Source organism: Bactrocera latifrons, unplaced genomic scaffold, assembly GCF_001853355.1.
Source record: "Bactrocera latifrons isolate USDA-ARS-PBARC rearing strain unplaced genomic scaffold, ASM185335v1 scaffold_1491, whole genome shotgun sequence".
NCBI lineage: Eukaryota > Metazoa > Arthropoda > Insecta > Diptera > Tephritidae > Bactrocera > Bactrocera latifrons.
The window spans coordinates 4,384-21,869 of record NW_017534954.1 but is presented as its reverse complement, the minus strand read 5'-3'; the positions used below and the strand labels follow the sequence as shown (position 1 = coordinate 21,869).

Sequence of the window (17,486 nt, the reverse complement as noted above, 5' to 3'; positions counted from 1 at the left end):
AAACAGGGTTTTAAAAAACTACCTTTACTTGGATCGCCCGTTATATGATATATTCTACGCTTGCTTCGTTTTGCAGAAACGGTCGCTGTTGCCTGAAGATAGCAGAACYAGTCTTATCTATATCGGAAGCATATTTGCGGCTTAACTTCGAGATCAAAGCATTAAATTTTTTATTGTGACATTAAAAGCTTTTATGACTTTCCCCTTGGATGTTTTTGGAAATTCCTCACGTGTTTGTTATTTTAGCCTCAATTCTTAAATCTTCTTTGATTGTGATTGGTTAAAATTTATGCGGCGGCCAATTTGCACCATTGGCTTCATACTGCTTCACATTATTTGTGCCATTAGTTTGAGCAACGCTACGAGAAGATTTAAGTACCGTTATTCGGGCTAAATGCATAAATATCACAAACGAATTTATCTTCTAGGATTTTTTGTTGTACACACTGTGATCACTCACATCTGCGATAATAGGACTTTCCATCCACCATTTTGCCATTCATTTCAGAAGCCCTATTCCAGTCACATCCGTATACAATGAATGTTTACTTCGAATTTCTTCGCATTCTGTTTCTGTCGCCTTGCATTTTATTGCATTAGTTGCAATTGTGGCAAAATATCTCGCCCATGAATATGTATCTGCGGCGGTGCAATACACACGTGGCACACACCACATTGTGGCATATAGGGCAACACATCTTTTATGTGCATTTAAGTGAACTTGAATGGATTTGCTAGTGAGCGCTCGAAATGAATGTGCCCCTCGACGTGGCATTGTGTGACAGGAAGTGACATTGAAATTAAACTTTTTCGTGCTCTCCACATTTTTACAAATCCCCTACCATTCTGCGCTCGTCTCTTTTTGTCCTTGTCTCTCTACTTACATTCTAAAGTCGTGTCTTAGTTGAGCGTACGTGCGTCGCTCCTCTGCTACAACACTAAACTGTGTCGTTACAACAATTGTGGTATTTATACACATTGTCCATTTCACACTTTAACTGCCGCACATACACATATACACATATATATGTATATACACAACCACATATGGGATACGCTTTGACTTGACTTCGTCGATGTGTGTGTGTGTGTGTTGCGCGCGTGCGATTGCTTTTGGCACAACACTCGGCCGGCTCTTGGGTCCTTAATAGTTGGCAATTTAAGCTGAACCAACGGCAATGGTTTTAGTGGTCTTTTGTCCTCAAAAGTAATGCCCAAATGACTTTTTAATTAAGCCAATTGACAGGCGAAAGCCACCGACAGAGCGAATTACATAAACGGAAACGATGCACTGCGGTTGCGGCTCTTCAGAGCGGAGCGGAGGAGAGCATGTAAAATGCGAAAATCTTTAAAATGAAACAAAATGATTTTTTGAAGTCAAAATGTTTGGCTTTCGGCTTTACGAAAACTGAAGAAAATTTAAAACAGTTCCCTTGTAATTTAGACCATATTAATCTTCTGAATTAMAGAGACTTTCGTATGTTTCGGTTACGAAGACACGACTGTTACGGGTTGAATTGATTTGTAGTTCCAAGGGAAGGGTAGCTATATATGAGACAACAAAAACAACACTAACTTCGGCGCGAAGTTTTTTATATAACATAAATAGTATAAAAAGACCTTCTTCTTGACTTTGATTGGAACGAGTCGGCGCATTTATCGTTGAGATCTTAAATTGGAAGCGTACGAAATACAGCTTGTGCAGGAAATGAAGCCGCTCGACCTTCCCTAACGACAGCGCTTCGCTCTATGGGATCCTGAAAAGTTCCACGAAGTTCCGACGTTTTCGAGCCAACTTTTGTTCAGCGATGTGGCTAACAGTATGGAAACAAGCAAAATTGGGACAAAGAGCAATCAGATGAGATTTAAGAGTTGTCTTTTCATCTTGAAAAAAAAAAAAAAAACTTGGTATGATTTGTGGGTCGGTGGAATCATTTGTCCATATTTGTTCAAAAATAATGTCGGTGAGATCGTAACAGTCAATGACGACCGTTATCGCGCCATGAGAACCGATTATTTCATGCCTGAAATTGAAGCTCATGACCCCGGCGACATTTGGTTTCAACAAGACGGCGCCACTTCCCACACATCACACCTATCAATTGACAGAACGCTTCGATGAACAGATAATTTCACGTTTTGCGCCGGTCGATTGGCCGCCAAGAACGTTCGATATGATATGACACACCGTTAGATTTTTTTCTGTAAGGATAAGTTTAGTCTAAAGTTGTTAGAGCCAAATACCACGAGTGTCATTCGCCAGTTATCAGTCGAAATACTCGAATGAGTCATCGAAAATTGAACTGAACGGATGGACCATCTGTGRCCAAAGTAAGTAGGTAACCTCGAAATGGAACACYCTTTRTACATATACATTTTACTCTAAAAGTTCCTGTTATTAAAAACTTCGAGGCAAACTTAAAATACCCAGTTCAGGGATTAAAAAATAAACTTACCTCGTCAAGTGCCGACTACCCTCGTGCACCGCCATCTCCGACGATTTGAACTCATTCAATTCCTTGCGTATGGCAGCCTTATCCTTCGGCGTCAGTCTTGTCCATGGCTTGTCCGCACGCCGATCGTAGTCGTGCGCCTGTGTCACCTCAATATAATCGTTGAAACGGATGATTTTCTTCTCCTTCAGCTCCTCGACGGTGGGTCGGAAACTCAATTTTCGCAGCAAATACGATTTCTTCTCCTCCTTTTGCTTCTTCTCTTCGGCGGGTGATTGTGCTGAACCAATAAGAAATAATGTGCCACAATAATTATATAAATTCACACAATTAACAAACAACGCAAACAACAACACAAATACAACGGCATTCAACGGTGGTAGTATTGTGTGAGCAAGTTTGCTTGCCATTGAAATACTCACTCTTTAAGATATTGCGCTCCACCAACTCCTCGGCTGTGGGACGCATCGACAGTCGGCGTATGAGACGTGCGCCAATGGCCTCCTTCGACTCCTTGATCTCATTGTCGGTCACCTGGTGCAGAATGTTGCGGTTGATCAGATCCTGCTTGTCGGGCCGCAGCTGCAGCTTCAGCGACAGCGACTCCTTGCGCGCAATCTTCGCCTGCCGGTCATTGTCGTCGTCGCGATAGAGTATGCGACCGTCGCCCTCGTCGCTGTCGCTGCTGCTCTCGCGTATCACAAACGGCCGAGTGTTCTCCTTGTTCTCGACGGTGCACGGCAGATTGATGTTGAACACCTGCTGCCTGCTGGTTAAGCGAAAGCCGCAACATTAAGCGCGAGACAGYGARAAATGTYGTTGTTGTTTTGGTTTGAAATAAAGAGCAAACAAAAGTGTGTAAAAGATAAGTAAACAACGTTTTGCATGATTTATTTGATTAAAATTTAATGCTCGTTTGTTTTATACTTTATTAAGTGTGTTTGTGTGTGGGTGTGTGTTATCTTTCTTTCTAGCAAGTGTTGTTGTCGTGCGTGTTACAAGTGTACACACTAATACATGAATAAAACACAAATATACAAAATTATTTATGTGGTACCGTTAAGCATGCAGCTGTGCGCTTGGCAGTGATTTTAAAGGGTTGCCACACATACATACACACATGCAGAACTAACTAAGGTAAACTTAAAATTTGCTAGAAATACACACGAAGTCACAGATAAATGAAATTTTAACATTTTTTGAAATAAAAGTTTGAACAATTAAAAATTATAATTTTTGTTAAAAAATTAATTTTTATTGCTAAAACGCATATATGAGGCATCTCTACTCTTCCAGCAATTTGAAAAATGTAAAAGCTTTAATACTTTCATCATTTATTTTTTGCCTTACAAAGCCACCCACAAGCCTTTTGGCAGCGAGTTCTTCCGCGTCGACGAAGTTAAATAAAATATGAAGCAGAAACAAAAAGAAATTAAAACTGAGTCAGCAGTGCGGAAATGAATGTGTCAGCCACCCGGCTCTGAATCTTCTTCCACCTGTACCACCGGTCTGAGCACAGGATGCGTGAGATATGAGTGTGTGTGTGTCGACATGCAAATATACTGAGCATAAAATTATTTGCGCTTTGATGACATTTAAAGTGAAATGCGGTGAAACATGCAGATAAAATGAGTTGAGTGTATGTGTGTGTGTAGTGCAGACACCATAAAAGTCAGTGCGCCTGCTGTTGCCATTCGTGAGCACACTAATATCCTTTCAGCAATGCACATCTTCCTAATGTGCGCATGTGTATGCCGTACTCTCACATCCGAGCGCAAAGATATGACGTCAACAGGCCCAACTCACAGTGCGTGCGACAAGTTCTCTGACTTATTGATTTTTTTGGGGTGTTTAACTTGTGAGGAGCTCTCTATCAACTCCAGCTTCAGACTGCCTGACTATCACAGCAAGTCGAGGTTGCCAAGCTTTTTTAGTACCAATTGGCAGTGTGGGCTGGACACACTAACCACCTTGGTAGGGTTCAAAGCTTATCTAAAACCTCTGCCGTACTTTGGGTCCGGCACCCAGTTGCAATGCAACTCCACATTCAAGTAACAAAGTGTCAGTTCTTCCCGCATCAGGGTTTTGATCAGAACCACCACGATTTTCCCCGAGAGGCCAGTCCGCATGAGCGGAATTAAGCGAACTCCAAGGGCTCTTGCTTCCCGACCACCAGACCAGACCAGAATTAAGTCTCCGGTCAGACATCGTAGTCGAAATTACTACTATTTGAGCTTCCATACTGTTCTGGACTTGTGTTCAGGAGTTGGACCCCTTTTGCACATTACACGTACACACCATTCAAGCAAGAAGCTAGCCATAATTCTCAGTCATTACTCTCTAAATAATTTACTTGCAAACGACCCTTACTGTTCGGCATTCCGTGGACTCATTGACAGTGTGTTCAGGGCTAGTGATGGTGTGCCTAACCTCGCTATCAATAGCGTCGATGGTGCACTCAGCAATTTCAGCCTCTTACAAGTTTTGGAGCTTTTAACAGGCCATTGCCTTCTAAGTGTCCACGCAATGAGGCTCGAAATCCTACCAGACCCATCTGCAGAATCTCTACGGAAGAAGATGAGGTAGAAAGAAGTCAACACTTCCTACTTGGACTGCCCCGCATTWGGGAGGTCAAGATACTTTGGAGCGCATAACYTCGGACGGCTTCACAAAGGACTACATATAGCACCACTATCCAATATCCCGATCTGAGGTATTCGCGATCGTTTTCTGCAGGCAGTGTACTCATATAAGCAATAGACGCGCCGCAGCCGCCTGTGTGTGTCGCCGCCGCGATATCAGAGTTATCTACTCCACACTCTCGGCAAGTACTTGTGTGTGTGTGCGTTTTCAGTAATATGTACACATATTTCAGGGGGGGGGGAGAAGGGCATTAAGTTTGGTGTACTTAATGATCATTGCGCGGCGAGGATAAAACGAAGTGAGCTCACGTGTGCGCCAGGCAAGCAGCGAGGCTGCTTCCTGCCGCAGCAGGGCCCCGACGCCTGCACTAACATCATTTACAATATTTCGCACACAGACACAAACATGATGCACCGTTACATATACGAKGCGCTATAAATTTAACCTTAAAATTGCATATTTAATTGCTTTCGCGATTGAAAATTGTCGTCAACAAAAAACTGTTTGCGATTCGCAATTTAATAAAGTGTTGCCAACAACAAAAATAGTTGAAATTCAAATAAATTGAGTATATTTTAACTGAAAATTCATATTTTTTTCAATGAACGATTTTCCTATGAACTGGAACGAAGTATTATAAGTGAGTTATTTGAAGTACTAGTAACGGGTTTTTCAATAAGAACGCTACAAAAAGATTCTGTATTCCTGTGAAAGTATATTCGATGCGATTAAGCAGGGAAAGCGATTTCTTTTGCATTGCCACCACGGGCGCGCTTGCAGAAGCCTAGACGCTGAACCCAATTTTCGACGGTTTTCACGCATAAATATACCGACACTGCTGCAATTTCTCGTTCTATATTGGTACGAAGTTCATCAATCGTCGCTGGCTTGTTGGCACAGACCATAAACTGGACGTAACTCCACTGGAAATAGTCTAACGGCGTTAAATCGCACGACCAAGGCGGCCAATTGACTGGGCATCCGAATCCGGATTTTCAAGTTGTTGCGCAGCCCAATTCACGAACATACGAAGATTCTGGTGGTCAAGCGGCTTCAGTTCTAACGTCAGTTTGATCTTGTATGGATGTAGGCCAAGATCTGTATGCAAAATTCGCCACAACGACGTCACAGAGATGCCCAATGCTTCAGAACAACTTGTGAGAGACTGATTTGTATCTTCCTCAATTGATGCGCTAGCGGCAGGCAGCAATATTCTCGACACTGCGGGCATTCCTTTGTCTCCCACGGCACGGCACGGGAACATTTTGTGCTGTGTCTATGGATTCAAATTTGTCCACTAGACGCTCAAACTTTGATTTGACGACAGTGCGGACGTAGCGCTCTTGAATCCGAGTTTCGCCAGTAAATTTTAATAATTTCGACTCGTTGTTGGACCATATATATTTCCATAATGTAATGGCTAACCTTACTGAAGAGAAATGTTGAAAGAGTGGAAAACATATGCCGTCGTTTGCTGTCCCCATCGGTCTACTTTTATAGCGTCGTTTTGAAAGCACCTTCTGTAAGCGAATTCTTGCTCATCGCCACATATGGATGGAAATTTAGTCATTCCAATACATAATTGATACAATGGCTTCAGTAGACAATAAAGAAAACCAACAACAATATTTGTGTTGCTTATTTTAATATATATTTAGGCGCTCAGCGCGCTAAATGCTTGAAACAAAAAGCGGAAATAAATCTAAAGCAAATGCCGAAAAGTTTATCTACAAAGTAAATGAGCTGCCAGCATCCAGATTAATAATACACGCGTAGCAAAGTGTGGAGCGTTCAAAGCTCYGGATGCGTACAACTTTTCCATTAAAAATTGAATGATCTGCAGTAAATCACAGGGCGCCCCCACCACACCCGAAGCCCGTATCACACACGAGCACGTCAAAGCAGCCACAACACCAACAATGGGTTTCGAAATTTATGGATGCTTCAATTCAATTCCGCACAACTTTTATGATTTGCGATTTATTTATTTATACGTGTGTGTGTGTGTGTGTGAGCATATGCCGACAGCAACACATACGCAGACACCTGCGACGGCTAAATAAAAAATAAAATTTGCAGCAGTCATAAAAGGAATATTTTGAGAAAGCATTCCGAATGCGCGAAACTTGGAATGCGCCAAGCGGAACCAAAGTTATGCCGCGCACAAAGGCACACGAGCGTTTCCACGCTTTTCTAACTTTATTTTATTTGATTTCTTTGGAAAATGCTTGGAAAAAGGTTGGAAAAATGAGTGCTTTGGCCATTTCCAGCGCGTGGCAYATATACGAAGCCTCCGAAAAGGCCGCGCAACAGGATATTTATTAACGTGACGTACGGTGCGGCCGTACGGAACATATGCACGCATAAGAGCGGATGTGTGTGTGTGTAAATGCGCGGCATAAGTCAGTATTGCATTCTCGGTGAATTTGAATGGCTACCGTAACGCTCCCCACCGGCGTGGGTTGGCTTATATGCGTGGCTGTGTGTGTGAGTGCGGGTGTCGTGCAAACTTCTTTACCGAATTTATAACACAGCAACACACTTTGGGGCGCGGTGGTTATGCAACATAAACAATTTAAGCGCACTTAACACGCCGAATGGCGTCGACGACGGAAGCGAGTGAGTAAAAGACGCGCGTCGTATTTTCACACGAACACAAGGACGTGTGTTGAAGTGTATAACCATATAGCAGTATACATACATATGTACATACATACATAGATATGTATATGCACATCGGCAAACTTGTAAATGCAGGCTTACTTAAGTTCTGGATGAGTGCCGGCAAGCGAACTTTTGCTGAGTATTTATGGTTGTACTCTATATGTGTGAATGTGTGAATGTGGTTTCAAGGTTTGACACGAGAAATAATTACTGCTTGTAGGAGTATAATAACTTAAAAATTACGAAGCTAAAAGCACGTCAAACTTATTATAATCTAATGCATTGCACTCGCACATACACATTTATTACTGTATATGGTCTTACATAAATAAAATCCGTTAAATTAATCAAACAAAGCAAAAGCATTAATCATTACACTGAAGCTGTAATATCCTTCACAAATAAAAGAATTTTATACCAGAACTTCACTCCAATTGTCCTGTTTGTATGGCAGCTACATACATACATACATATATGCTATGCGTTCGATCGGTCATTCAGACAAATCAGCAGTTGCTTGAGAAGCAACGGATGTATACAAAATCAAAAACTCGAGCATATAAACACAGACAGACGGTGTTGGCTTAATCCACTTGGCTCGTCTCGCTGATCATTTTGATGTGACAATAAATACACGGAAATTGTAAGYAAAACGCAAAATATTCATCAATTTATTTTGTCGTCTTCAAGGTAGTCCCGAACAGTGTCATACACTTATGCCAAGGATTTTTGCGGTTCTCGAAACACTTTTCATAAGCACTTTTCGGGATGACCTTCAGCTCCTTCCACGAATTTTGTTTTATCTCTGCGCTCGACTGAAAACGGGTTCCACGAAGATCAATCTGATGAATACGGTGCTTGGTCGAATATATTTTATCGGGACGAGTCGAGCAAGAACATRAAACGCGTTATGAAACCGCAAATAGCCACCAAAATCATTGGAACGGATTCGCGAAGGTTGTCGAGCTCTCTTGCCATCTCTATAATACTAGCCTGACGATTTTGGACCAMCATATTCTTAACTWTTTTAATATTTTCATCAGTTGAAGAGGTCGAAGAAGGTCGTCCAGAATGAGGCATGTCTTCAACGATCTCTCCACCGTCTTTGAAGGCTTTGTAGCATTCACTAGGCTTGTATTTTTGAGAAAACTGAATCACCGTAAGTATTTTTCAACATTCGCAACGATTTTGCAGACGAAATTTGGTTAGAAATGCAAAATTTGGAACAAATTCTTTGTTCGCTATTTTTATCCATTGTAAAAATGCGATGCGATTACCTCTCAGTTGTATCTGAGGTGTGTCTTGCAATATTAATTGAATTCTAATCATCAGCAATGACTTTAGATTGGCTTTATACAGTTATTGAGTTAATAACGGTCTCCCCTGCTATTCACTATTCAAAATGTAAAATTTTCCAAAAGAAATCTACACAAAGCGCACCGGACCAACTTATTTCGTGTGCCACGCACGTTTGCACATTTGCATATGAAACTTATTTGTACACAAATACGCCCCTCAAACGCTTGTGAAAAACGCTCCCGACGCTTTTCTCTGCCAAACTTTACTAGAATGCACAATAAATGTCTGCATCAAGTTAGTATTTATGCGATTTTGTGAAATGTAGCAAATAATTTGAAATTCAATATGAAAATTGCCGCTTACGCTTTTGTCGTTGTTGCAATACAARCAAAACTAGTCCGGCAACGTGCCAATAAAGTCAAATGAAAACTCACAATATTTTTGTTCAGAATGAATACCCTTCGTTTGCATACTACAACAGCACACACACACATGCATGCACCGAAATACCCACAAATAAATAAAATATTTTTCCTTCGATAAAAGAAGAAACAAAAACTAAATATTGGAATAGAAAAAAGTGACCTGGGAAGCTCTCGCTTGGTTGCGCTTGAAACGAAAAATTGTTGAATTGAATAAGGATGAAGTTTTTTTCGGAATTTCTTTGAAATCAACAATGCTGGCATGAGTATACCGTTGGAACAGAAWTTAAGCATACGAGCTTCCTAGTATGTGTATTACTATGATCCCCGCAAAACAAGTAAAAAATTGAATGGAACCTGGAAAATCAAAACACACACACTCACGTGCAAAATACATATTATGTTACAGTTCCTTTTACAGTTATATGCCAGCTTGAAATATAATTTCTGTGAAACTATTTATATTACAAAAGCTAACGGTAGGTGTTTGTGACAATTCTTTGCCGGGAGTAAGAAGAAGTATCGTGTTGCCTAGTCGACAAAAAAAAAAAAAAAATGGCACAGAAGACATGCCTCGTTCCGGACGACTTTCGACCTCTTCAATTCATGAAAAATTGAAATTGAAAATCGTCAAATTTAAAGCCAAAAACGCAATAAATAACAACGATCGACCAACGTATTCATCAAATTGGGTTCCGTGTGWTTTTTTCTTGTTCCCCAAACTGAAATTGCCGSTSCGTGGAACCCGTTCTTAGTCGATCGAAGAGATTAAACAAMATTCGCTGAAGRTGCTTATGAAAAGTTTTTCTGGGAAAAATCGTTGGCGGGAATTACTTTGAAGACGACAAAATAAATATTGCTGAATATTTAAATATTTTGCGTTTTATTTACAATTTCCGGATACTTTTTTGGCACAATGTATGCCAACTTTTAGAAAGATTTTCTTAAAAATGTACGTGGGTACATAATACACATGCACATATATATAGAGCATTCCCTATTAAATACGTATTTGCTTTTCTCTTTTCTCGAATGCTAAAAGTTGACAGTGACGAAGGCTGCTGCGAAGATTTGTTCAAATATTATGATTAAGTGGACACATGTTGAAGGCAAACAAATCAAATAGGTTTGGCAGTACGGAAATAGCAAAAACAAGAAACCAAGAAACGAAATAGAAATAGAAACGAAATAGCAATGATTTAAAATACAAAAATATTACGAGTTTTAACAGATACAGGGTCCGCCAAGAAGAACGACGTAAGTTAAAATGGAATAAAACACGAAAATATGTTAAACTTGGACTAGTTTTTTTTTTTTTATTTTGTTATGCAGATAGTTTTATGCCATATATGATTTGAACAAAATGTCGCCTAAATGGTCATCACAGCTCGTTTGCGTATCTCGAACCGTTTACGCCAATTTTTGATGAACCGGAGTTGCATTTAGGCAGGAATTTCAGCTATACAAGTAGTGTGCTGAATGTTGAAGTCGAGTTCCCCGTTGCTGTTTGATTTTACATATTATCTGGGAAAGTACCCAATCGTCTGATATTGGCGATCATTTAACTATTTATCAAAATTAGCGAGCCGATGTTTATTCCATGTTTAGACGTGAGACATGAGGTGGCACAACGTCTTGTTGGAAATAGAGATAATCTGCTTCGATTTCATCAAATTCCGGGGAAAGATTTTGTCAAGAGCATGCTATACCGCTATTGATGGTAACAGCATTTCGTGCCTCATTTCGAAAGATATTAGGACCGATGATGCCGCCATACCGCAATCCGCACCAAACAGTAAGTTTTTGGGTATGCAATTGCGTTTCCTGACCCACGCGAGGTTTGATTCATTCCAATTCTGTTGGTTGGTGAAGCTATAAAGCCAGGCCATCAGATCATATGCTTTTCGAATTTCTGGATTTTCCTTGAATTTGTATAATAATCTTCAACAATTCTCCAGGGTTGTACCAAAGTGTTGAAATTTCAAACCTGACTGAACACACAGACGAAATTTGATTAAAGAAATTGACCGCCACGAGCAGTCAAAATCACATATCCCTATTGTTAGACGCTGTTTATGTATGAATATAGAATTCTTAGACTAATTTCATCCCAAAATCTGAGTTTGGTTATCTTAGGTGATTGGAACTCAGTTGAATTTTACGGAAATACACAATATGGTCACTTGTACTGTCTTATGCAACAGCAGAGTTTCATAAGAGACCGAGCTACTCGAAACGCGAGCGAGAGTCATAAACAATAGCAATTTCAGACACATTCGGTACGTCTTAATAGAAACATGCTCTCAAATCATCGTATCACATTCACTAAGAGGTGGGCTTTGTTCTCTATATAAATCGCCGTTTTATACAATTAACTTAACTTTTATCCAAGAACTGTATGCTTTACAAATCTAGCAGATAACTATATTACTTTGTGCTGATCCAAAGGCAGAGTTGCGAGATTTTTCAAGGAGGTTTTTCTCTCACTTGTAGTGAAGGGTACAAGGTAGTGTTTCTCCTACGTGCTAGCAGGACCTTCGAAGATTTTCCTTTACCCGATGAGTACCTAAAACTTTTATTAAATTTTTTTTTTTTTTGTAAATTATGCGAAAAATGTACGCAAATTCGATTTGTTTCGGGTACATATTTCGATAATAATATTTCGAAGAAATGAAAGTAAAGCTTGCTTCAAGCTCTACACATTGAAACTTAATGAATATTGCAAGCACTTCGTCATGCACAGTTATGTACTACGGCAAATAAGGTTTACAAAAACAAAAACGCTAACAATGAAATATCGTCAAGAGCATGCTTTAATACACTTAAGTGCACATTCTCTGCAAACGCATTGGTGTTGGTGTATTAGTAAAGGAAAAGGAAATGCCGCAGGCGTGCACAAACACACACACGAGCACATCAAACCGTTATGCATCATAAATTACATCGATGGAATATAAATTGTTTCGTTGCATGTTTGGATGTTTGCAAATTGGCAAAGTATGATGGACTCATGGACTCGTCAGAGTGAGGAAAAGAGGCGGCGGCGGTGGTGGTAGAGCGGTCAGCGCACAAATAAATAAATAAATAAATAAATAACTAAATAAATAGTTAAAAATAATAACGGAAAATCGAAACATCAGCTGGAGTTAGCTTTGTTAGTCTTCAAATATTCATGAAATTAATTTGAAAAGCATGGTTATTCGGTTATTTGATTATTCGGTTATTGGCGTTGTGTTGTTTATTTGGTATACGTGTGGGTGTACAGCGACAGCGTTACAGAGAGCGAGAGTGAGAAAGTAATTACACACAAGCAACCATTCAAATTGATAACATAATCTAAATTATTACCATATTCTAATCCGTGGTCGTAGTATTGGCCTAATTCGGGGGTAGAACGAATGTGAAAAAACAAATGCGATTGATGATTTCGATTTCCGATTTTTTTTTTTTCAATTTTCGATATTGGATTTATTTTTTGTTTTTGGTTTGTTGATTTTTTGGTTGATTTTTGAGCAATTTCATTTTGCATTTGTTTTTATTTTTTTGTTAGATTTTTTGAGGTGTTTGGTTGGCGAGTGAAAATAAGTAGGAAAAAGAAAGAAAAGAAGAAAGTATAGTATATAAAATTATGCAAGATTCTTGTTTAATTGCAGGAAAGGCTTCGCATATTGGGCATTGCGTTTTTTGGTTAGTAAAAATGTGTACAAAGTTCAATCGTTGTTTTTCTTTTTGTTTACTAAAATGATTATAAAATCCGTGACACAGAGGGCAGTCGCAAAAATTAACCGTAAAATATATATGCAAGGAGAGGGAGGATTGTTCTTAGAATATATTAAAAGGTAAGTGGACAAAAACTCTGTAAATTGGAACAACTACGTTGCTTAAGGAGTTTGTATATTTTTTTTTGGTGAACCGAGTTAAAATTGGAAAGTAAATTTTAATTAATTTATTTTACAAAAATTATGGTGTTTTTACAATTTTGGGTTAAGTTTCAACACTATAATTTTTATTTACTTAAAATAATTATTTTTTAAACTACATTTACATGGATTTTTTAGATTGAAAATGGAGTCCGTACAAAGCCATTACCACTTTGATGCGATCGGTATGAGACTATGTGATCTCACTGAGCACGCAGAAATGTAAAATATATCAAGGCCCGATTGTGAATCAAAGGCATAATTTAGCTTGAGATATGAATAATCATATGAAGACAAGAAAAAACAACAAATACAAAAGATTCCTCAATAACTTTGATCGGTCAGTTTGTATGACAGCTGTATGCTATGGTGCTCCGATTTGAACAATTTCTTCGGAGATTGTATTATTGGCTCAAGCAATAATCTGTGGCAAATTTCATAAAGATAGCTCGTCAATTAAAAAATTTTTCCATACAAGTAATTGATTCGGATTGTTCAGTTTGTATGGCGGCTATATGCTATAGTGAACCGATATCGCTCATTTCATCAAATAAGCAGACTTTTGGTGAGTAAACACCGTGTACGAAATTTCAGATTGATATCTCAAAACTAAGAGACAAGTTCCCATAAATGTATACAGACAGACGGACATTTATAGAGTCTCATACGCTTCCTTTTGTGTATTACAAACATCGTGGCAAACTTTATACACAAATTTAAAAATCTGACACAAAAATTACTATCTTTATTCATAGTCATTTGATCTTAAGCCAAAATTGTAAAAACACTTCAACTTTTTCAAGGCATAACATCACATGAGAATATATACATTAAAAGATTTCGTAAAAATTATATGTTTTTTTATAAATTTCAAATTCCTGCATTATGCCTTGAATTTCACCTATTTTACTTAACTTATACCCACATATGTACATAAATGAAGGCTACCCGCTCCCGAAAATGCCCCCATATACTTACTTGAGCGAATAACTGTTTGTTGCGTCTTGACGCACCACCAGCGGGCGCTGACTGGCCGATGTTGCTGGACCGCCGCCGCCACCACCTTGCTGCACATTGCCATTGGCATTGCTGTGGTCCTGTGTGGGCGTGGCCGGCGATGAGGTGGACGTTTGGCCGGGCTTCTTCTTCAGCGCCGACTTGAGAGGAACTGCATTTGGTTTTGGCTCTTTGGCTGGAATTTCCTCAACGCGCTGTGTATCGACATGATTGGGATGTAATGATTGTTGTTGCTGCCGCAACTGGAACATATACTCCTCATCCGAGTCTAGCTGGTCGTCGTCAGGCTCTTGATCTGTGAGAATAAACGGTTTGAAAGTAGAATAACAAATGCGAGAAAATGCGGAAAATCAATTAAAAAAAAAAAAAACATGAGTGTAGACAAGTGTGCGCTGCGATAACAGTACAAGCAGTGGTGGAAAGACGACATTGTTTTCAAATGACGCGGTATTTATGAGCGTTGCAACGACAACACTGTTTGGGCATCATTAAGCAACAACTTATTTATGAGCAGTAAAAGTGTCGCGTTTAAAGTAAAAACGGTGGCAAAGCCTACCTCCGGCTTAATAAAAATTTTACAACTCAAAATATCACGCTCTTAAATGCGAAGAGGCTCTTAATGCTACGCCTTTGGTATGAACGCTAGCGTTGGTATGAGCGCTAGGCAAAGCTGCTGAGGTAGAGTCCTCCATGAGGCGTCACTCGAAGCCGTCATCAACACTTTGGCGGTAAAAGGTTTAYGCGCGCATTCAGTTAATATAGTATTGCGCAATAAAAGCCGCCTTAACGAGGCTCGCGAAAGAGTCACGACAGGATAATGAAACAATGCCATGCAGAGGCATTAACGGCACGTGGCCAAATAGGTGAGTAGTGTGTAAACAAGTGTAGTTAGCATACAAACATATAACGRAAACATAAAGCGTGTTCAGCAGGAGTTACTACGGATACACTACGAGACATTAAATGAGGTGTAAAATGAGTTTTACAGGCATATTTAGGTAATTAGAGGAAAAATTTCACAATCTTTGAATCTTATTCTTAAGTAATAATTAAAARGTCTTAAACAATAAATCTAGTTTTGGTTTATATACGTAAAATGTAGCTTCAAAGACCACAACAGTCAATTAGCAGATTTTAATTACTTTGCCAAATCTCATTGTGACAAAAAAGTACCCGGAAATTGTAAAAAATTGTTCATCAATATTTATTTAGAAGCCTACAAATTAGTCGTCATCAGATGTAATACACTTATGCCAACGATTTTTCCAGTCCAGTCGAAACACTTTTCATAAGCACTTTTTGAGATGGCCTTCACGTCCTTCAGTGTATCTTCAGTGTTTTTTGTTTTTTCGATTTCGATTTCGATCGACTGAGAACGGATTTCACGGAAAGGCAATTTTAGTTTAGAGAACAAAATAAAAATCACACGGAGCGAAATCTGGTGAGTACGGTGGTTGACCCACGGTATTCGTTGCGTTTTCGGCGGTATAAAGATCTTCATTAATGTGGGTTCGGAAGTCGCATGATCAAGCATGTCCGAAGAGACCTGTACAATGTACTCTTTTTGAAAAAACATTCAGCTTTAACGCGTTTCATATCCAAAATATCCAAAAAAAAAAATCGTTCGAACGGCATCGCGAGAGATGTCGAGCTCTCTAACACTTGACTGAGGATTTTCAAGCACATATCCTTCACTTTTTTTAATATTTTCATCAGTTGAAGAGATCGAAGGTCGTCTAGAACGAGGTCGGTCTTCAACGATCTCTTGTCCGTCTTTGAAGGATTTGTACCGCTCGTAGACTTGAGTTTTTGGTAAAACCGAATCACCGTAAGGCATTTCCAATATTCTCAAGAAAAATGATTAAATATACAAAATTTTAGACAAATTCTGTGTTCGACATTTTTATCCATTCTGATAACCGCAACGCACTACAAAGGTGTACCGACTTAGGCAGCTGGTGTAAACAAAGTGCTTGACAGATCGCGCTCATATTTGGAATAGGAATTAAGGACGGTACTATCAGCTGAAATTCCATTTGTCCGGGAAAATTAATTATAATTTTCGGTTACTTTTTTGTCACATTGTTTTTGATTTCAATATTTAAAAATATATTTAGCACAACAACACTTTTCTCCGCTGCTTACTTAAAATCGAGCAATCAATCTTAGCCGCGAATAACTTTCCTCATCACGAATCGCTGCCTGCATGAAATACATATACATATGTATTGTAAATAACAGTACTGTTATTCAATACGAGCAAAAGCTGCGAGATTTATTGCAACGCTTTATCGAAATTATCGCTTCGCCTCGCCTCGCCTTCATCGCTAACACCAGTCAATAAACAACGAATGCCTGCGGCAGCATGCACTTACACACAGACACACAGACACATTTACATATGTCTATGGGCTGTATGGTAAATTTGTTTAACAATTTATAACCGTTATGCCTACCGTCATAATCATAATCCTGATAACCTTGATCATTCATCGCACCCGGCCCATGAGCGCGCCCAGCTATCAATGTTGGACTCGGTGTTGAGAACATGGGCGGCGGTGGGATTGGACCAATCTCGGACACTGGTATCGGTGGTTCTGGCAACTCGGAGAGCATAACACCGCCAGCCCCCACATTGCCGCTGCCGCCTCCGCCGCCACCGCCACCTTGGCGGTCGTTCGTCATTTTACCATCGGCCGTGTACGGTGGCGGTGTGCTGCCGGGCGGTCCGCCGATTACATTGTTCACTGCAGCGCCGCCATCGGGATCTGAAAGCGTACAAAATGGAAAAAGAATAGATGATAATAAGCGCAGGGAAATGAGTGCGAGAGAGCAATACAAATATACTAGTATAATTTACAGTTATGTAATCATGTGAATTCGCTGAAGGATACACACATATCTAGCTATAAATAATATGAGTTCGAGTAAAGAGTACAAGTTATAGCTTACAAAAGTTAAATTTATATACGAGAATAGCCATAAAGTGCTTTATTCAATATACGAAATGCTTAAAATTATATTTTTCTCCTTCTGCAAAGGGACTGTTTATCTCTTAGAATGATTTT

The 17,486-nt window shown here is 39.5% G+C and overlaps 1 protein-coding gene across 1 annotated transcript; it reads right to left on the bottom strand.

Moving 5' to 3' along the window:
* Window positions 1-2,452: 2,452 nt before the first annotated feature.
* LOC108965831 (phosphatase and actin regulator 4-like) lies at window positions 2,453-17,186 on the bottom strand (the record flags this gene model as incomplete). Its single annotated transcript, XM_018928487.1, is given in 4 exon segments — window positions 2,453-2,733; window positions 2,876-3,222; window positions 14,380-14,713; window positions 16,875-17,186. Coding segments are annotated over 4 exon segments (1,274 nt in total), but the record flags the coding sequence as incomplete, so codon positions are not given.
* Between the last annotated feature and the right edge of the window lie 300 nt (window positions 17,187-17,486).